Source organism: Marmota marmota, unplaced genomic scaffold (assembly GCF_001458135.2).
Source record: "Marmota marmota marmota unplaced genomic scaffold, marMar, whole genome shotgun sequence".
NCBI lineage: Eukaryota > Metazoa > Chordata > Mammalia > Rodentia > Sciuridae > Marmota > Marmota marmota.
In genome coordinates, this window is record NW_025999999.1 from 18,572,611 (window position 1) to 18,595,830 (window position 23,220).

General features: G+C 32.8%; 1 protein-coding gene across 8 annotated transcripts in view; it reads left to right on the forward strand.

Annotated features, from left to right (window-relative positions):
- The window catches only part of Atrnl1 (attractin like 1), a 708,669-nt gene that overhangs the window by 109,344 nt on the left and 576,105 nt on the right, over positions 1-23,220 (forward strand). For 7 of the 8 annotated variants that reach the window (XR_007349210.1, XR_007349211.1, XM_048807394.1 and 4 more), the window contains one exon: positions 2,151-2,305. The exons of the other annotated variant lie outside the window; for it this stretch is intronic. Coding sequence is in view for 5 of the 7 variants with exons in the window: in XM_048807394.1 (XP_048663351.1) it covers positions 2,151-2,305 (155 nt within the window). In the remaining 2 variants the exon portion in view is untranslated. The remainder of the gene's footprint in view (positions 1-2,150; positions 2,306-23,220) is intronic. 8 annotated transcript variants of the gene reach the window in all.

A 23,220-nucleotide genomic window follows, 5' to 3' on the forward strand; every position in this document is an offset into this window, starting at 1 on the left:
TTAGTGGCCTGGTTCCCATTGGATAGTATCACTCGCTGCGTCACGTGCAGGCAATTACATGGGGATTGTGGCCTGTGGTATTCTAAGCTTGTCTTGTCTGGCTTTGAACCTCTGCCTTTTCAGTGAGGTAGGATAAACATTATTGTTCTTGGCCTGCTGTGCCTAGTGGGTAGCTAGCACCTATGAATCCAGCCTGGGTAGGGTAAGAGTATCCAGATTTTTCATGCTTTTTCCTGCAGTAGAGCTTCTGTAACCCAGAGCTGGAGGGCATGAAAAATGCTGGTAGCCTAATACACTCTGTAAGATATCATTGGCCTGGACTAGAAGCTAAGGAGTGAAGGAGCTTTTTGTTTTTCCTTTTGGGGTAGAAATTCTGTCATTCTGAACTGACTGTGTGTGGCCTAGGGCAAGGAGGAGGGCAAGTAATGGAGTATGTAATGGATTTGACGCCATACACTATTAATATTCTTACCAAAATTTAGTAGCTGTTCTTGAATAAAAATTCTTTAATTATTACTCTTTTACTTAAAAATTTCTGAGATCTTACATTTATATATATACATGTAACTAGTGATATATATATACACACACACGTAACTAGTGTTAGCTTTAGCTTCTATGAATATATAATATATATTATACATATATATTTATAATATATATTAAAACTAAATACTAACTATAGTTCTTTCCCCTGGGAAGGTGTTTGAGAAAAGCCTCCTATTGTCATTCTGAAAGTCACCCTTACATTTTTTAAAAAAATTTTTAAAAATTGTTGATAGACCTTTATTTTATTTATTTCTTTATATGTGGTGCTGAGAATCAAACCCAGTGCCTCACACATGCTAGGCAAGTGTGCTACCGCTGAGCTACAGCCCCAGCCCCACCCTTACATTTTAAAGCATTAAAATAGCATTATAATCCACAATTTTAGAGATACTACTTATATAGTACTAACTATATATACTATACATATTTGTTTGTGCCAGGTGTTTATTCATGGTAGTTATAAAATATTAATTCTTATTATCATTTGCCTATATTATATATTCATTCAGAGAAATTATACTTGTGAGCATATATTCATAGTACTTTCAATTACATTTTAATTAAAAAACCTGAATATTTACCATTTCTCTAAAATGCATTGTAATTTTAATTTTTAGGTACACACAAAAGTGTAGATGTGTCCCAAAATAATCTTGAGCAAAAGAACCTACACGCAAATGAGTATAATATATGTGTTCCATTTGTGTAACGTACAAAAACAGCAAAGCAAATCTGTGCTCTTAGAATTGGAAAAGTAGTAATGTTTGGTTTCATTTTTTTTATCTAGGTGCTGATTACTTAGTTGTGTTCATCTTGTGAAAGTTCACTGAATCTTAGACTTACGATATCTGCACTTTTGTGCATGTTATATTTAAATAAAAAGTTTATTTAGGGGTCCATATGAGTTCTATAATTTCAACCAAATAGAATTTTTAGTAAGTTTACTATGGTTAACTTTTTACTTATTTTAGTATTTAAAAGCAATGATGTTTTGCATGTAAGTGAAATAAGTGAAACCCAGAGAATCAAGGGTCATACATATTCTCTCATGTGGAAGCTAAAAAGAATAAATAAATAATAAAAGGGATATCATGAAATTAGAAAGGAGATCAGTAGTATAGAGAATGGGGGTCAGGGAGAGGGAGGAGGGAAGGGAAAGGGGGGGTACTGGGGAATGAAATTGACCAAATTATGTTATGTGCATGTACATATCACAATGTGCATATCATAATGAATCCCACTATTATGTATAGTAATAATGCACCAATAAAATTTTTTAAAAATTATGATGTTTTGGGCCTCTAGTTAAAGAAGACTTGTTTCCTACCTTTATAAATGAAAAGATAATTCAAAAACGAATTGAGTTTTAACAATTCTGTTTGATACTTGTTTGAAAATCATTTTATGATACTGAGAATATTCAATTTTTTAAAAAAATATTGAAACTTAAGTGGTCATTTATAAATGGTTAAGAAAGCCTTGTTTTTTCCACAATTCCAGGAAAAATTCTATATGCAAATTCAACCCTTTATATAATTTATATATATAATCAGGGAGGTCTCTTTATCTTTTGTAATACATTTTTAAATTTTATTCTGTAGGACTATTTTGAAAGAAAGTGGGTTTGCCAGATATCTTCATTCAGCTGTTCTTATCAATGGAGCTATGCTTATTTTTGGAGGAAATACCCATAATGACACTTCCTTGAGTAACGGTGCAAAATGTTTTTCTGCCGATTTCCTGGCATATGACATAGGTATGTATCTGTTAGGATTGTATAAAGTAGGAAATATCAGAAAATTTCCCCATAAATATTCTCAAATACATTTGGCAGCATGTTTATATGTCATTTTAGAGGTAAATTCAGTGATATATTATGAGTGGCATTCTCTCTAATTGCAGCATATTAGTATTGGTGTAGAGCCAAGGGAACAGAAGTAGTGGAGTGAGTTAGTGGTGGATACAGAAAATAGTGAAATCCATCTTTGAATGTCCTTTTTGAAGGCTTTTATATATATAATGTATCCCTCCCTATGTGAGTACTGTATCAGTCTATTGTGTTTATTATTATATTAATTTTGATAATGGATAGATATGGAATGCTGTCAAATTATGTAAATTTCAAATAGTAGGAATGCATACATTTTAGATTTAGTAGGAATGAGAAAAACTGAATTTATATTAAATATTCCAGATACTAAATATAGGAATCTGATAGAACTAGAGAAAGGAGTATGGAGAAGGTACAGCTAAAGAAGTAAGATTATGAGACAAAATGAAAATGTATAACAAACCTCAGGCTAGAAGAACTAAATAAGGTTTTCCCCCCAGAGATTCAGAAATAAAGTGCATTTGTATTTTTCACTTAATTTAAATTATGCTACTGTCCTGTTGATTTCTGAATATTTAAATGTATTCATTTATTGAAATACTAAATTTAGCTATCCAGGAGCTCATTGTAATGACATCATTCCTTCTCTGTGAGAAGGAATTATTATTGAGAAAATGTAGCTGATATTTAAAATATATTTAGCATTACTTAAGAGAACCTTCCAGGATTGCATAATGTAGTATACCAAATTGAGAATATCAGGAAACATTTTGATAAATAAAAATAAAGGAGACCAAAAAATATAGCACATTGAATAGGTGCTAGAAATATACATTTGCTCTTAAGCATAGTCTGCTTTGATAAATTATTTCAAGTGGCAGCATATGAAGAAATTTGTGACTATTAATTAGGCACATTGATATTTGTTGTGTTGTAAATTTCTTTTGTAGGAAATTACCAGTAATAAAGTTAAGTATATAAAACTGTGAGCATTGGTCTGTGATTAATCATTTGATCCTAAATAATTAAATCTTTTCCTTTTTTTTTTTTTTTTTTTTTGGAGTGGTACTGGGAATTGACCCCAGGACCTTATGCATGTGGGCAAGTGTGCCACCACTGAGCTAAGTTCCCAGCTCTTTTTATATTGTTTTGAGGTAGGAAGGATCTCACTAAACTGTCAGTGCTTGCCTCAAACTTGTTATCTTCCTATATCAGCTTCTGGGATAACTGGGATTATAGGTACATACCAGCATGCTTGGATAACCTTAACCTTTTTGAAATAATAATTTGACATGGTTACTAATGATGAACATGAGACTGTCTCAGCATTTAGAAGCCTCATAAATTAGTATCTGGCATCCAGCAAAGCGGTTCAGATGAAACACTGAATCCAGGCTGGCAGTGACCTTGTTATGGTTTATTCTTGACATACTGAGGCTATCAGTATACTATTCTGGCAATGGTAATGAGATAGATTATTTTTATGGAGGAAGATTAAAACTTTATTTATTTGTTCGTTCAGTTTTCTTCTAGGGGAAAATATTAGGAAAAGTTTAGAATGTTGTTATTGTTAAAAATCCACCCAGTGGGACTTCGAACTTGTAAAAGATTTTTCAAGGAGCTTCCACACAGTGTCTCTACTTTGATGAAGTATTTAATATTGAGCTACTTGGTAGCTGACATATTGGGGATTTATTTTTATTTCTTTTATATTGTTGAAGATTATATCTTAGGTCTTATGTGTCAAAAATCTTACTAAGGTAAAGAAATATTAGAGGGTTTTGTTTCATAAAAGAGAGGAAGAAAGAGGTTAGATTATCATTATTCTAATTAGTACTGTTTTTATTAAATTCCTTGTTAGAAAAAAAATTCCTTGTTAGCAGAGTGTGAGATACTATGCCAAGAGAATTGTATACAGAAATCTGTAATATTTCTAACCATGTAACAAGATGTTATTGTCCTCAGAATATTAAACAGACAAGAGTAACAGAAACTTATCTGAAATTATATAGGTCCTAAGTGATAGATTAGCCTTTTGTAACTCCTGAAACTTGTGCTAGTCTTCCTATTCAACTACACCATGCTTATTGATTTGGTCCATTGTATGTTTTTAATTCCACATATATTATCAGACACCCTATATTTAGTAATGTTTGATTTTTAATGCTGTAGATAGAAGAAAATATCAATTTTATTTTTTAAACAAACTGTTCAGACAAGAGGAAGGATGGCATATTTTAAACAGTTTTATATTTTAACATAAGATTTTTTTTTGGCCCTGAGCTAATAATATTGACAACAAAAACACAAAAGGCAGCCATGTAATTCAACATAGAGTGAAAGTTTTTTTAATCTTATTTGATGATTTGTATATATTTCCCAGTAAACTTCCCCCATATAGTTTGTGTTTATCTTCCTAGGATGGTAGCACCCAGTGTTGGGAATATTTTCTTGAGAAAATTATTTTTCATACATTAGAAAATGTCTTTCACAATAATTATTTTCCTTATGGAGTATGTTTTGTGGAAATGGATAAGAAGCATCACAAAGTGAACCAAATAGAAAATGGATCTGTTTTGAAAAAAATATGTTGCTTATTTTTCTCTTCAGTATGGTATGCTAGAACTTTTTAGTATATTTAACTGTAATGCACCTGATGACTTAGTGGCTTGCATTGTTATATGATTTTTAAATGAATAGGAATATTTGTGCCAATTCTAATTTTTCTGCTCTAAAATGTATAATTTCAGCTTTAGGACTCTAATCAGTTATATACTATTAGTATCATTAATCTTTAAGATATGACCTTGCCTTCACTGTTCTCATTTTATTATGCATGATAGATGTAGAGGGTATATGTTAGTGATTTTCAGACATGGCTATACCTAGGCATTTCTGCGAAAGTTGTTGGGAAATAAACACCTGAACTATATAATCAGATTCTTTGATATTAGGTCCTGGACATCTATTTTCAAAAAGTAACTGAAATACAGCTAATAATAGAACCAGAGCTAGTGAATGAGTCTGGATCAACTGTAACATATAGCACAATACATACTTAATGTTCTTGTTGTAAATCTAGCATGAAGTCAAATTTTAGAATATGAAAAAGATATTCATTTTTGTTGTTATTGTTGGTATTATTATTGCTTTCAGAAAGCCACCATGATACTCTTTTTAAGATTAAAGAGATCTTTGTACTAAAGATAGTCTTCTATTCAGAATTCAGACAGAATTCTAAACAAGATGAAAAATACTTATTAATCATATTTTTCTTTAGGAAGATAATACAAGATAACAGAAACATGAAAATATAATTTCCTGAGTTAGATTATTTCGTATTCAGGCAAGGATAAGATTTGTATGAGAAATATATCTTGCAGAAAGAAGACTAGCTGACACTTCAAATCAGATTGAATTAATAATGGCGTTTAAAAATAAATTTCCTGAACATGAAGGTTTTACTTATGATATTAATTTCTTGGTAGATGATTATTTAAAAACAAAGTTAATAAAAGCTGAAAAGTAATTCTGTATGTGAAGGAATATAATTTAATTGGTAATTCAGAATAATGTATATGCTTAGCCATTTTATAATATAGTGCAGTCATAGTTCCATGTACCCTTAAAAAATCAATTCATTTATGAAGCATAGCATACATGATTTTGTATGAATCCTATGGTGTGACATGTGTGTAGGTATATAGAATGGATACAGTTTTGTAAGGCATATAATTTCATAGCAAAATCATATTCAAATTAAATTATCAATTTTTAGAATAATCCAACAAAATGATCAAATTTCCAGCTTGCTTACTCTTTATGTTTATAATTATTTTTGTTTTTTGAAGGTTATTTTATTAGTTTCTCTTTCTGTTGATATTTCTCTATGCATTTATGAGTTTTTAGGACTCTTCCTTGATTGAAATTGGTTGTCACTTGCCTGACCACCTAAAATAATTTTGTATTATTTTAGGAAAACCCTTAAAATCATTCACCCATTTTTTTCTCCCCCTGAAGTAGCCAACCACTGACTATTTTAAGCTGTATCTTTTGTTCAAGGTGTTATTTTTTTCCCTCTGGGTAGTAGCTTTTTTTTTTTTTTTAAACCAAGCCAATAATTTTTTTAAAAAGAGTGATTTTTCATTTTGACAAAGGGGAGAACTATCTGTGTAAGGTTTTATATAGTGCTTGGTACTTTACACATGCTTTATAATGTAATTCTTAACTATCTAGCATGTGTATTATTGAATTCAATTCATAGGGAAGACAGTGTCATTTACCATGGTTAAATCCAAAGTCATATAGGTCATAAGGTGGCATATTCAGAATATGAAGTGAAGTCTAAATTCAAAGTGTTCAAAATATATGTATGAAGATTTGAATTTGGTGTCAACATTCCTTATATACAAACAGAGATATGAAAAATTGTGGTATATATGTGTATTAAGAATTGTAATGCAAAAAAAGTACATGTATAATGGCATAATTTGATGTGAACATACTTTATATTCAGAGTTATGAAAACTTGTGCTATAAATAGGTAATAATGAGTGTAATGCATTCCACTATTGTCATGTATGTAAAAAATAAAAAATAAATTAACTCAAAGTGTTTTGAGCCTACCACTATACTATGATGTTAGTTTTTCCTGATCTAACAGGAAAATTTTGAATGATCTTTTAATTTGGATGAGGATATCTAATATTTATTAATAGAATGAAAAACTCAAAAATATTTTTTATCAGTAGATTTAACATCCATTTGGATTTTATTATGCCTGCTCCCTCCCACAAAATAGAAATAATGATCAAGGTAGAAAATTAAGGAGAAAGAAATTAATAATAAACAATGAATCTCTTTTTTTAAAAAATATTTATTTATTTATTTTTGTTGTAGTTGAACACAATATCTTTATTTATTTTTATGTGGTGATGAGGCTCGAACCCAGGGTGCGCACTTGCTAGGTGAGTGCTCTACTGCTGAGCCACAACCCCAGCCTCTAAACAATGAATTTCTATCTTTAACAAATCTCTAAGCATTTTGAGAGATTGGTTGGGAAACAAAAAAAAATTATAAAGATTTTTGAAAGAAAACGTACACTGAAAGGGAATTTTTTAAAGGTTTTAATGAAACCCCTGGGGGGGAAAAGGCCGGGGAATATAGTAGTATATTTAAACTCAAATATATCAAATATAATATTAGTAAATAGAGTCCAACATGTTGAAAAAGTATAATAAACTATGACCAAGCAGAATTTATTCTAGGGATTCAGTTATTATTTATTTTCAGGAAACTTACAATTATAATTTTTATATCAAGGCTATTGAAGCCAACAGGAAATATCATTGTCTTTTAAAACACTGTAAACTGATTTCAGTTAGGATTGGGTGTCAAATAGTATTGCCAACCTTTCCTGCCAGAGAGTAGGAAAATCCTTGAATGTTTATTGAATGAAAGCTAGGGAAAAAAATCCTGAGGGGATGCTATAAGTATTTATGAGATATCCTAGGGGACATTGTGCACATTTAGAATGTTGAAAGAAGTTTTGACCTACAGGAGAAGATAAACAAAATCTTAAGTGAAGTACCATCATTTAAGGGACAATGGAAAAAAACTTGGGGCAATATTCAGAAAGTTTACTCTTCTACTACAAACGAGTTGAAATGGTTAATATTTTTTTATATCCATTTCATTTTAAGTACAAGAGTTTGAAATATGAGCGTTTTAGACTCATGTACATAAAATCTGTTTTATGTGCTATGTAATATTAATTTACAATATTAATTTATGAACTGGCATTTAAAATGGAATATTAACAATTTTCAAGGTTTTTCTGTAGAGCATAACAAATGCATATTTTTATGGAAAGACATGAGAATTTGTAGAAAAATTAGGCGATCAATATGAGTTTTCTATCTGTATTATTTTATGTTCAATTGCTAAGCTAATATCTGAGTTTCAACTTGAGTTCTTTTTGTAATTGTGGCCAGCCTCATGGGTAAATAGTTCTGATGATATAGTATTATTTGTTGAAATTTGGTTTTGAGAGAATAGTAACCCTGATTTTTTTTGATCATATATATATTTATAGTTTGTAAACTGATACCTTGTAGCATAGAATTTAGGGAAAAATCTCTATTCCAGAGAATATGTTTTATTTATTTATTTTCTGTGGCTTTTCTGTTGGTATGAAATGGTATTTCTGTCCATTTTCATGATGTCACTAACTATATAGAATTTACTCTAGTTTGTTTAGCCTTGAATTGAGTATGCAGTGAGACCAATAATGTAGGAGACTTCATAATGTAAGAATGGGAATAGACTACATATCAACAAGTTAAATTAATTTAACATTGATTTTTAAGACATTTAATTTTTAACCAAATATAAAACTGGCATATTTACATTTCCTCCTGTTATCAGAGCAGAATGGATTCCCCATATGGCCATAACTATAAGATGAGGGAGTGGTACTGGTGCAGAAATGGTGGATGACATGGAGCTTGGACTACCTGCTTATGTAGATTGCTTGTGCCCTGTGGTCTTGATCATACTTGATCTTGGATACTATGTCCACCTTGAGTTCTTATTGGTGTCAGAGCCAACTCATGATGAAAAACTCGGAACAATAGTCATTTGATTATCTGTGGCCAGGCATTCTGTCTCTTCCAGAGTCCAGTAGATGAACAGAGGTGTATAATTTTCTACTCCAAATGGCATGGTTTTTGATGTGTGTAGTCTGTATGGTGACATTTTCACTGGGTCTTGTCATAAATTTCACTTGCTACCTTTTCCAGCAGTAACATTACCAATAGCTGGAGTGACTACTGGGTCATATGTCCCTAGCTATAGCATTGCTTGCAGTGTAGCCTGGACCTTCAGCAGTGCTCTTGTCCTCCATTGCCATCTAGTCAGAGCTGACAGTCCTATGCTGTCTTCCAGTGTGGGGATTGGAATAGTATTCTTTTTTTTTTTTTTTATTGGTTGTTCAAAGGAGAGCAACTAAGAACAGAGCAGGGAGGAAGATCATGAGGAAAAGATTAACATTAAACGGGGACGAGAGGTGGGAGGGAAAGGGAGAGAGAAGGGAAATTGCATGGAAATGGAAGGAGACCCTCAGTGTTATATAAAATTACATATAAGAGGTTATGAGGGGAAAGGGAAAAACAAACAAACAAGGGAGAGGATAGGAATGGAATAGTATTCTTAAGAGTAGAATATGATGCCTTTTTAGAACTCAAAGAGAACCTGGGTATAGAGGCAGGTACTTATAGTCCTGGCACTTGAGAATCTGAGTGGGAAGATCACTTGAGTTCAAGAGTTCAAACTCAGCCTAGGCAATATAAAGATAATCTTAAAAAGACCGAAAAAGAAAAACAAAAGTTACAGAGAACTCAAAGAGGCCTGCCAGATGGTTTGTTTCCTTCTTTGTAAGTGGAGTTGTGAGATAAAATAGTTTGAGTTTTAATTCACATGAGATGGTTCAGAATGTTCTTGACCACTGGACCCCTAAGTATTTCACCAATGTAGAAAGTCTCTGAATATTTTTAGGTTTTAATCTTCTACCCCTTGAAGCATGTATGTCTTAAATCCTCCCTTGCATTAGTTATTCTTGCTCACCTGGTCCAAATAGTATGTTGTCACAAATGTATAGACTGGTACAGTATTCTGTAAGTTATTCAGTTGGATATCTTTGTTATGACAAAGGGAGAGAGAAATAATATTATTCTGAGGCAAAATTGTGAAGTATAATATTTTCCATTCCATGTGAACTTTCAAACTGTTATCAACTCTTGTTTTATAATAAGATTAACAACTCATTTGACAGTTCAATGGCTGTGTTAGTCAGGTCTAACAAATATATGTATCTTGTGTGGTGCCTGCACTTTAGGCTATTACTTGGTAGTGGGCAATTGTTATCCTTTAGACTTTGTTTAGTTTTCACGGCCCAGATCAATTATGTAAATAGAAACTCGATAGTTTTTGTCCTGGTGCATTATTTAGTTTCATTAAGCTGATATTAATTTCTGTCACCCCCTCTTTCTGGAATGTAATATTTAAAAATTTATTACATTGCCTCAGGTATAGCACTTCCAGCACTTTCCATTGTGATAACCAAGGACCATTTGCCAAGCATATGTATTTCAATGACTTATTCAGGGACTGAAGACATGACTCCTGGGTGAATCTATGCCCCAGTAGACCCACTTTGAGCTAGACCTTTACCCAGTTGCTATTTATTTCCTTATCTTCATGTATCCCTGCTAAACAGAGAGGCAGTGATAGCATTTCATATTTCTCAATATCAGTATTGATTCAGACCTGTATTCAACAGTACTTGAAATGTTTGCATTGTCTTTCCCTCTAGGATTCAGTTACCCAGTGAAATTACTCTAGGTGATTCTAGGAAGAACTTGGGGATTTTCACATACACTTGCAGTGGTATAGGAGGATCCTATCTCCTGGGTCCCAGAACTTTATAATTATTAGTTCTGGTTTTCAGAAATGGCTCAAGTCCAGAAACTGAGTGATGAGTTGTGACTTTTTTCGTAGCATCTGCCATTAATGTCCTGATAATTTATCCTTCATTTTTTTGATTATGTAAGTTAGGTAATGCTCTTGTTGGCTGCACATGTATTTTCCTTCTAGGGATGCTGTGTTTTGTTAAACATCTGTATAATTCTGTTGGTTCCCTTGCCTGATACTTTGTTTGACTTGCTACTCATTATGGTAAGTATCCTGTACTTGGATTGGATTCCAGTGGTTAAGTATCTCTAGTTGGCTTCCATTGTCCTGTGTCTCTAGCATTCCATATATTGTCCATAGTTTCTTCTACCATCAGCTTTATCCTGTGAAGTAGTCATTACATTCTTAGTGAGGCTGGCTAGTGACTCTTTCACCATCACATTCTTCATGGCTTTGGTAAATGGCATACCTTCTGGCTTTTTTTTTTGTATATACAATGACCTGTTAGCTTTTCTGACACTCAATGGTATATTCATTCCAGCATGCTTACATCCATAGATTTTTAAAAATTCCTTGCTATGGCATTTCTGGCATTTTGACTTTACTTGGCATCGGCCATATTTCCCCAAATTTCTAGATTCATGCTAACAGTAAATTCACATCATCTCTTGGCATTCTTGTTGGAGGGATAAATCCTGCGTCTTGGGAGAGTACTTTCAAATCAATAAATTCACTCTAATTCAATAATATGGTTCTAGCCACTTTGGCCAAGCTCCCCTCTGCACTTGCTACCTTGTATATTCCCTTAGCTCCTACCAATATATACTTTCTGGGTCTTATAGATCCTTTGAGGTTTAGTATCTTTCTTTCCATAGCTGTCCTAACTGGATGAGTTAGGCTGATGCCTCATACAAGCTAGACCCAGTGGTTAGCAGGGGAAGTGTGAGCAGATTCTGAGCTAGGGCACAGGTCTTCCTGGAAAGAAGCCTCTGCGATGTGTTAAAGCAAAGGGTGAAGACTTTTAGGAAGATAGGATGATGTACTTCTATAGCTTCAGATGATTTAGGAAATTTTGGGAATTCAAAATTTGACAAGATTTTTACAGGTAACAATTCAGATGTTCTCATTCCATGTATCAGTTCTTTTTCTTCAGGGCCTTGACCTTCGAATAACAGACCTTCTAATTGGCAGACCTTCCATAACTGGTAGTCTCTTTATATGATACTAAGAAGACCCTCTGTCTTTCTTAGCCTTTCATTAAGTGGGGCTAAGCAGTGGGCCTGCAATTTTAGTATCATAATAGTTACAGTTTTCCTCATACTTAAAAAAAATCTACTGAACTCTTTATTGAAATATTATACACATTCAGAAAAAAGCATATATTGTCCATAGTCAGGTATATGAACTTTTATAAAGTCAATGGCATCAAGGCAATTACTACTTACATAAGGCAATTACTAACTACATGCCACAATCCTTCTCTGCTCCCAATTTGAAAAAGTCTTTTGACTTTTATCACAATCAAATAATGTTGCCTTATTTTATTTTTTTTATGCCTCTTATATATACAATATTACATAATTTTTCAAATTTAACAGGAGGCATTATAATTATACATAATAATGGGATATGTTATGACATATTTGTACGTGCACATAATACAAATTTGGTCAATTTTATTTTATTTTTTTCCTTTAAGCCTTGAATTTTTTTAGCTTTATTGATTTTATTTTTTTAAATACATGACAGCAGAATGCATTACATATATTACATATATAGAGTACAATTTTTCATATCTTTGGTCAATTTGGTCCATTTTATTTCCTGATACCTCCCTTTTTCCTCTCCTCCTTCCTCTTACACTTCTCTTACTCCTGTAGTTTTCAAAGATATGTTACTAAACATCTGGAGTATTCCTTTCCATTCTTAGTTATTATTCTTAATCTGCCACTGGTTTAAGTTTGAGCAATTGAATGATTGGCCTCTGTGTTAAGGCTGTCTGTGCTCCACCTATCACCAGTAATGGATTGTTCTTTGCTAGTCTGGTAATACGTGATCTAGTTTCTAAATTCCATCTTACTACTTACTTTTTTGTACCACTCCTGGGCCCAGTCATAGTTTGGGTTTTCTGGGAAGCAGACTCTGGGATAAGAGTGTAGTATTCATGATGTTCATTAGAATATCCTAAGAATCAATGGCTTTGAGAGAGCTGAGGGGATTAAACAGAATTAGACAAAGGCAAAAGTTGAGTTGTGGTCCTGAGCAGATAACCTTAACCCCTCAAGGATCTCTGGAGGTAAAGTTGGTGATCAGAGCTATCCCATGTTGGGCTGAAACGGCCAAGACTTTATACCCCTATATTGATCAGACATTGCATGTGGATCATTTTTGGTAGAGTGTGAATAAGTGAAGTGGGCCTCTGCTACTGAGGCAGTTTCTGAAATAACATACAACTGATAACTATTCACTGGTCCCTGATGATGATCTGAGCAGCACATATCCATGTCTACCGCAAATACTTGAAGTTCAGAAGATTTACTCTGAATAATTTATTTTTCTGGAAATGGGATCTGGAATGTCCCCCCACAAAGCTGATATGTTGAAGGCATGGTCCCATGCAACAAGGTTCAGAGCTGGGATTTATAGGCAATGATTGAATCATGTGGGCTCTGACCTCATCAGATAGATGGAGTTGGATCTAGTTAGAGGGAACTAGGTCACTGGTGATGTGACCTGGAAGAGTTTGCTTCTCCATAGCCAGTCCCTTGCTCTTTCCCTCTCTCCCTCTCTCTTCACCATAATGTTTTGCCACACTTCATGCTCAGATCAGTGGAGTTGGGTGGTCATGAACTGAAATCTCTGAAACTGTGAGCCAAAATAAACTTTTACTTCTTTAAGTTGTTTTGTTGGGTATTTTGGTCACAGAAATGCGAAGCTGATTAACACATTTATTTCTGGTTAAAAGGCAGATTTGTGGGCTGACCACACTTAGGAACCTGAGTTCCTAATAGAGGCCATGGGCTTCTTCAGTATCTTTCATTGGTTAGCAAAGGATTCCATCCAGTTTGCAGTTCATTGGCATATTCAACATCTAGAGATTGGGAAATAAAACTTTACCCTCTGCCTGAAGGAAGAGTACTGGAATATTTGTTGAATATAACCAGTGTCTACCATAAATATTGTATATGATTCTTTTTAAAGATTTAGTATAATTAAAGGTGATGTCTTAGAAATAGTAATGACTTCTTCATTTTCTACTGCTACATATGTTAAAAGACAAAGAACTTCTGAAGTAGAATTGTTTTATTATTTATCTACATTATTTACTGTCATGTATAATTAAATTTTTATTACTGTACTATAATGTTTTTCTGCAGGGATTTGCATACTTTTAAAGCCAGTTTTTTTTATTTCCATGAAGTTAATATTTGTATATAAAAAGCTATATTGATGGTGTGATGAGGTAATTTAATATAGTGGTAAAGAAAATCTGTTTTTTAAAAAATTTTTTCTAATTGTTATATATGATAGTAGAATGCATTATAATTCATTTTACACATATAGAGCACATTTTTTCATATCTCTGGTTGTAAACAAAGTATATTCACACTGTTTGTGTCTTCATTTGATGTTTTACTTTGAGGAAATTACCTAATGAGCTTGTTTCCTTATCTATAACAAGTTGACAAGAATATTTACTCCTTAGTTGTTTTAAGAATTAAATAATATATAACACTGATTAATAACTGGGACTTTATTTTTATTAGGTTAAAGGATATTATGGCCACTCATATTAGAAAACTTAACCACTTAAAAAGACTAAGATTTTGTAAAATTTTAGTTAACATTTTTTTTGGGTGGTTTTGGGGATTGAACCAGTCAATCAATTGAACCTGTCACTGAGTTACATCCCCAGAACTTTATTTTTTGTTTTGAGACAGGGTCTCATTAATTTGCCCAGATTGAAAGAAGTTGCAGTCCTCCTGCCTCAGCCTCCCAAGCAGCTGGGATTACAAGCGTGTGCCACCACAAGTTGATACTCTTTAAGTTAATATTATTGCAGTAATTCTGCTGTTACAAACAATTATGTGCTTTTCCTTTGGGGATTTTCATAACACTCTTTAATAACCCCCCTTAATACTGTTATAATGCCTTTAGGGCTGGAACTCAGTCTTATTCAACTTCTTATCCATACCATTATTGTGTCCTAGAGTCATTATTACATCAAAGTTGAGTTACTTAGATAGTGACAGTTCTTTTTCCTAGGTTTTATGTAAGTCTGTTCTCCTAAATTTTGTATATTTTCCTTCTATTCTTAGTTAAGAACAGTTGATTTTTCTCAGTTTTTTTTTTCTTTAGACTGAAGCACTCAAGGCAATTCATCTTTTTACTCTTGGCTCTAATTTTTAGGATATAATATTATGAAGAAATATGGCTTGTAGAATAAGTTCTTTTGGTATTCAACATGGTTACTCAATTTATTATCTTCAGTTTTTAGATGTGGGAGCAAATATGACCTTAATAGGAAGAAACTCACTAAAACGAAGAATATCTTGGAAGCCAAGTACTTCTGAGAAGCCTTGCTCATTCATGTTATCAGTATGATTGAGTCAGTAGATAAGCGATCTGATCGGTTGTATCACACTGACTTTAAGTCTTGGACAAGCTCCCAGTATTCCTTTTATTTCATTAAGGGGCTTGTTTATTTATTTTTAAATTTGTAAAATTTACTTTTTAAATGAATTACAATTCTTATTACATATATATAGCACAATTTTTCATATCTCTGTTGTATATAAAGTACGTTCACACCAATTCGTGTCTTCTACATGTACTTTGGATAATGATGGTCATCACATTCCACCATCCTTGCTAACCCCCTACTCAGTCCCTTTCCCCCTCACCTCTCTTCCCTATCTAGAGTTCATCTATTCCTCCCATGCTCTCCATCCCTACCCCACTATGAATCACCCTCCTTAATCAGAGAAAATATTTGGCACTTTTTTGGGGGGGATTGGCTAACTTTAACTTTACTTAGCATTATCTTCTCCAGCACCATCCATTTACCTGCAAATGCCATGATTTTATTCTCTTTTATTGCTGAGTAATATTCCATTGTGTATGTATGCCACATTTTTTTTATCCATTCATCTATTGAGGGGCATCTAGGTTGGTTCCACAGTTGAGCTATTGTGAATTGTGCTGCTGTAAACATTGATGTAGCTGTGTCCCTGTAATATGCTGTTTTTAAGTCCTTTGAGTATAGGCTGAGGAGAGGGATAGCTGGGTCAAATAAATGGTGGTTCTATTCCCAGTTTTCCAAGGAATCTCCATACTTGGCTGCACCAATTTGCAGTCCCATCAGCAATGTATGAGTGTACCTTTTTCCCAACATCCACACCAACACTTATTGTTGCTGTATATCAGTGAAAATCCTCTGAGAGGGAAATGAGGGAAACTACCCCATTTACAATAGCCTCAAAAAAATAAATCAACAAAAGAGGTGAAAGATCTATACAATGAAAACTACAGAACCCTAAAAAAAGAAATCAAAGAAGACCTTAGAAGATGGAAACATCTACCTTGCTCTTGGATAGGCAGACTAAATATTATCAAAATGACCATACTACCAAAGCACTATACAGATTTAATGCAATTTCAATTTAATGCAAGAAGATCAAAATCCCATTAGCTTCCTCACAGAAATAGGAAAAGCAATCATGAAATTCATCTGGAAAGATAAGAGACCCAGAATAGCTAAATAAATCCTTAGCAGGAAGAGTGAAGCAGGTGGCATCACTGTACCAGACCTTAAACTATACTATAGAGCAATAGTAACAAAAACAGCATACTACAGAGCAATAGTAACAAAAACAGCATGGTATTGGCACTAAAACAGAGTGGTAGACCAATGGTACAGAATAGAAGACAGAGACTAACCCACAAAACTACAATTGTCTTATATTACAGTCATATAACATGTGGTCTTTCTTTAATATTCGGCTTCTTTAACTTAGCTTGTTTTCCTGGTTCATCCATAATACCTCTTGTATCAGTATATCATTCTTTTTATGGCAGAATAATAAAGTACTTTCATCAATTGGTCAAATTCCTCAGTATTTATATACTAGAATTTGGTTATCTATTATCTGTTTATGGACATTTGGGTTGTTTTCCACCGTTTGATTATTGTGATATATGCATGTATTTTTGTGTGTGTGTTTATGTGTGTACCTGTTTCAATTCTTCTAAGTATATACCCAGGACTGGAGTTTCTAGGTCATATGGTAATTTTGTTTCATTTTTTTGAGGATCCATCCTCCACAGTGCCTGCACCATTTTACATTCCCATTAACAATGTATTAGGGTTTCTGATGTAATTTGGATACCATATCTTCTTTAGAGTTCTTTTCCTCAGGCTATTCCCATCTTATTCTCTGCTACAACTATGAAAACTGCTTTAACTCCCCTTACCCCCATTTTACCCATTGGGAAAGCAGATAAGATAGAAATTGAAACTAATTAAGGGGGAGACTTTCAATTAACGTAGCACATTGAATACATGTGTTCACTATATTTCAAGCTGCTCCTAAAATGCCACTTGAACCTTGAATAAAATCATGGCATTTGCAGGTAAATGGATGGAGTTAGAGAAGATAATGTCAAGTGAAGTTAGCCAATCCCCAAAACCAAATTTTGAATGTTTTCTTTGATATAAGGAAGCTGATTCATAGTGGAATAGAGAGAGGGAGCATGGGAGGAATAGACCAACTCTAGATAGGGCAGAGGGGTGGGAGGGGAAGGGAGGGGGCAGGGGGTAATTAATGATGGTTGAATGTGATGATCACTATTATCCAAAGTACATGTACGAATTGGTGTGAATATACTATGTATACAACCAGAGATATGAAAAATTGAGCACTATATCTGTAATAAGAATTGTAATGCATTCTGCTGTTATTTATAAATAAAAATAAAAACAAACAAACAAAGAAGATATGAAGAACACATTAATGGCGGCAAAAAGAGTGATATAAGACAAAAAGTCTAAAACTGAAAAACAGCAAAAAAGTAAGTGATATCTGACCTGGAAGACCTAAGATAGCTGGAATCTAAACTAACATTCTGAAAGAAGAACATATGTACCATGGAAGCCGAACAGCTCTTACAAATTGGAGTAGAGTATGTCTAAAAACAAGGATGCTTGTGGGCCTGAAAATAGAAATTTTTATTAAAACCCCATAAATTTAGCTGTTCAGTCCCCAAATCCCTTTCCTATCCTGTATAGCTGACTATGTGCCTGGCTTCCACACTACTTGAAGATAGATTTATTCTCTGCAAATGTTGATCAAGATACTAATACTTAATGTTACTAAGCATGACTAAAGGTGTAAGTACTATTTTGTAAACAGTGAGATTAAGTATTCACACTTAGTAGTAAGACCGGTAGTTCCCTTCATTCACTTAAATTTTAGAATGCTATTAGCCAAATTTATAGCTTCCAAGTAGGAGATGGGTGAATTTACCTTGTGGAATCTGACCAGCTGTAGAAAGCACATATAAATGTTGACATTTGGAGGCCTCCGACTGAAATGTCCCCTTCTGATGAGAATCCCAAGTCAATGTGTCTTACCTAGGCACAAAATTCTCATTTTTCTAGTGCTTCCCTCTTAAATTTGAAAGGATAGCTAGTTATCATTTAGATATTTGCAAAAAGCTATTGTTCTTTTTTCAAAATGTTATGTAGGATAAAAGAAATTGAGATAATATATGGAAGATTATAACTTTAGTCTTTATGGACTATCTTACATTCATGAGTTAAAAGTGTGATTTTTTAATAAAAATAGATTATTCAAAAAAGGAAAATGGGCTCCTAGAAATGAAAATTTTGAAAGTAAATCAATTGATGATTTGAAGATAAGGTGAGTATTATTTACAATGGTTAGGTAGAAAGTAGGATAAAAAAATAAGAAATTTGATTATTTTAGAAAACTTGATTTTTGAGTAATAGAAGTTATAAAAATAAAGAACATAAAATTTTAGATGGAGAGGAAATTACAAATCAGTAATTCAAAATACATTTCAAGAATTGTAGTATATGTGTTTGAAGAATAAAAGAGGTCAATAAGCCCCAGAAAAATAAAGACACACACCAAAATTCAACCTGAAAAGTAGAGATAGAAGAGACTAAAAGCTTCTAGAGAGAAAAAAATCAATAATGGGACTCAATAGCACAGCACCCTGAAAAGTCAATACAAAATTCCCAAAGACAGTGGATAACAGCTTCAATATCTGAAAATGCTTTCCATGTTAGAATTTTAAGCTCAACCAAGTAATACTAAGCATTAGAGTAGAATAGAGACATTTTAAGAATTGTAGTTCTCAAAAGTATAGTTCCAATGTATGTTTTCTCTGGAAATGATAAGTTTACTATCTTTTTCTAAAATATTGTGTTAAATAAATATATACAGATAAAAATGGAGTCTAAGAAAAATTGTAATAAAAATATACAATGCTACATGTCTTACTTGCAAATAATATTGATTTAAATAAAGTTATAGATATGCAGCTTGTCTGGAGAGGGAACACATGTCTATGACTGTGTAAGAGCTCATCTTTATTTTCTAAAGATGGCAGCCAGGGATATTGTCTGAAACTAAGAATGAAGAAATCTACTTAGTGTAAGGAAGCAAATATAGAAGTAATCCTAGCTATTTATTCAGAATTGAAAGTGCTGTTCTCTGTGATTCTGGAAAAGGCATTGGTAAGATAGGGAGCTAGGGACTTTTCCTTGATAAGCCTTACAGAGTTATTTGACTTTTAAACTTTGCATATGTATATCTTTAGTTAAAAACAAGAAAAATAAGAAACCTCAATAGGAAAAATATTAAATGATACATATATTAGTGGGTCAAGTATAGATATTCAAAAAATTGGCAAAATTGGCATATGGAGTATACTTGGAAATATCTAAAATTTGACATATGGGAAAAATTCAGTTAAAGCCCTACATCATATACAAAAATAAGTTCAGATGGGTTGAAAGCCAAAACAGTTAAAGCAAAACTGAAAAACCTTTAGAGGAAAATTGGAGATGATTAAAATCTTGAGTTATAGAATAAGAAGCAAAAAATCACAAGGATGATGATAAATTTAATGTGTAAAGTTTCAGTAAAATGAGACTCCATAATTAAGTGAAAACACTATAGTAGGGGAGAAGACATGGTAATACATATTCTGTAGCCAGTGGTGTATTTATATTCAGAATGATTTAAAAAAGAATGCTTTAAATTATTAAGAAAAAGACAGAAAGATAATAGGAAAATGGACAAAAGACTTCAACAATAATTTCACAGAGGAATGAAAACGACTCCAGCAAACATAAAAAGTTATCCTACCAATAATTGGAAAAATGCAAAATAAAGCCATTTATATCACATTACTAAATTAAAGTCTGATAAGTTGGAGAGAAGATGAAATGAGTAACTGTCAGTTACTTTGGGAACCAAATTGACAAAATGTAGTAAAATTGAATTTCTGTGTTTTCTTAAATATGATAGTAATTTTTCTCTTAGAAACCTATCTAGAGATATTCTCAAAATGTGCACAAGAAGATGTGTGTAACAGTGAATATACCAACATGAACTGTAATAGGAAAAATCTGAAAAATAGGCTAAGTTACCATTAGTAGTTTAGTGGATAATATTTGGTCTAGTAATAGAATTAAATGTTATAACATGTTTAGAATGAACATAGAGTATCATATGTATCTGTAAATCTAAATGAGTTTTGGAGTTGACATGTGTCCAGAGAAGATATACCTAAGTCCAATAAGCACAAGGTAAGGTGCTGAACATCACTAAGTATTAGGAAAACACAAATCAAAACCACATGAGATATTACACACCCTTTTGTGTGGCTGTTATAAAAAACATAATAACAAGTGTTGGCAAGAATGTAAACTAAATGGAGAAACTAAACCATTGTATGTTGCTGGTTGGAATGTAGAATGTGCAGCTGCTATGGAAAATAGTCTTACTGTTCCTTAAAAATTAAACAGAGTTACCAGTATTTTCATTTCTAGACATTCACCCAAATTAATTGAGAGCAGGGACATGAGCAGAAATGTGCACACAGTTGTATATAGAAGTGTTATTCAAAGTAGCCAAAACAAAGAAGTAACCCAAGTGTCTATCCATAGATGAATGGATAAACAAAATGTGTGTGTATGTACATTTAAATGGTTGTAGAAAGAAAGGATATTCTGACCCATGATATGGCATGAATGAACTTTTTGAACCTTGAAGATGTTATGCTAAGGGAAATATATCATTTCTAAGAGAACCAAATGCTATATGATTTACTCATATGAGGTGTTTAGTCAAATTTATAGAGACAAAACATAGACTGATGATTGCCAGGAGCTAGGAGAATGGGACAATGGGGAGCTATTGCTTAATGGGTACAGAGTTTTGGTTTCACAAGATGAAGAAGTTCTGGAACTGGATGGTGGTCATGGCTGCACAATAGTGCCAAGGTACTTAATGTCATTGGATTGTATACAGATAGTCCTGTACTTATGGCTTAGGATTTTTTGACTTTATGATAGTGTTAAAGTAATATGCATTCAGTAGGAGAAATATTTTGACTTGACCTTTTCGTAGGCTGATGATGTTCAGGGAAGTGGCAGCGAGCCTCAGCTCCCAGTCAGCTGTGTGATCATGAGGGTGCACAGTAGATACTCTAAAGTGTACAGTGCTATTCAGCTCTGTTTGATAGAGTAAGAGTATTTAATGCATTTTTGACTTATGATATTTTCAATTTAGGGTTAGTTTGTTGGGCTGTAACCCCATCATAAGTCAAGGAATATCTGTATTTAAGGATGGTTAAAATTATAAAAACAAACAAACTCAATAGGTTGAACAAAATAAGCAAGTCATAGGAGTATGCATATGGTGTGATACCATTTATTAGAGTAAAGTTTTGCAAGTTACAAAAGAACTATGTCTCATAAATATAGAAATATTTATAAGCAAGTATGGGATAGTGGTTGCTTCCAGAGAAGAAATAAATAAAGAAACTCAAATTGGAGGGAGTTTCAATCATGTTGGTTAAGTTTTCTTTCTTTAAAAAATCTACAGGTTTAAATATGGTAAAATATTGCGTTTGACAAATCTGGCTAGTAGTATTTGTAATGTCATTCTTTGGACTATTCTGTGTGCTAGACTAGCTTATTGACTTAAAGGAAATCTTCAAAAAGTCCAATTTTTAATTTTAATGCTTGTTTTTATTCTCTCAGATCCTTTTCCTGACTCACTTCTTACATGGTTTTCTGAGCTTATTTTATAGTAGTTGTCTTGAAAATCAGCTTTCCCTCTCTCTCTGTTCCTAGTTTGTGCTGGATACTCACCCAAATTATTTATACTTTAGCCCAAGGTAGACTCTTTTGGGTCACTGTCTTTTTTGACTCTGGGTGTTTCAAAATGATCTTAAAGTTCTCTGAAAATTTTGTAATAAGATGGTTTGTATAAGCCCTGCTCTTCCATCTGACTCTTTTTTTCTGTTTAATTCCTTTTATGCACATTCTTTTTTAAAAAATAATTATGTGATTGTAATAATATAATAATTGTACACTTTATAAGTCATGGCACATGTAGGGTGTGTTTGTGTGTGTGTGTGTATGTGTGTGTGTGTGTGTGTGTGTGAGTGTGTGTGTTGGGATAGGATGAGATTACTGAAGTCAAATTGCCTTCTCATTAGCTGACTCTTTGACATTTCCATTTCTTTCTTCTTCAGAGTTTATACCCTTTATAAATTATCCATCCTCAACTCCTTTTGGAAAATGAAATAATTTTTCAGAATTTTGTCATTTACTTCTATAGTTTCAAACATTCATAAACCTAAGTTATGGAAAAACAAAAGTAATCAAATTGACCTTATGCAATTTTTTTTCTCTCTGTTTTTGGTTCCAGGGATTGAACCTGGTGATAGTTGACCACTGAGACACATCCTTAGCCATTTTTAAAAAGTTTTAGACAGTGTCTAAAGTCAATTTCATTGGATTCTTATAAAGATCATTTTAAGTAATGTGGATGAAAACACTTTGAAATTTTTATAGTGCAACACATATATAATGTACATTTTTAAAGTTAATCTAATGTAAAATTGGCAGACTATTTTTGTGCACAGGCATTTATTATAGTATTACTTAAAATAGAACATGGACTGTTAAGGAAATTCATAGATATTATGTGAATGGTGCTTCTATGGGTACAGTGTTGAGAAGACACTGGATTAAACAAAGTTCAGTTAGGTTTCTGTACACTTATACTCTTTGTTTTTTTTTAATATATTTTTTAGATATACATGAC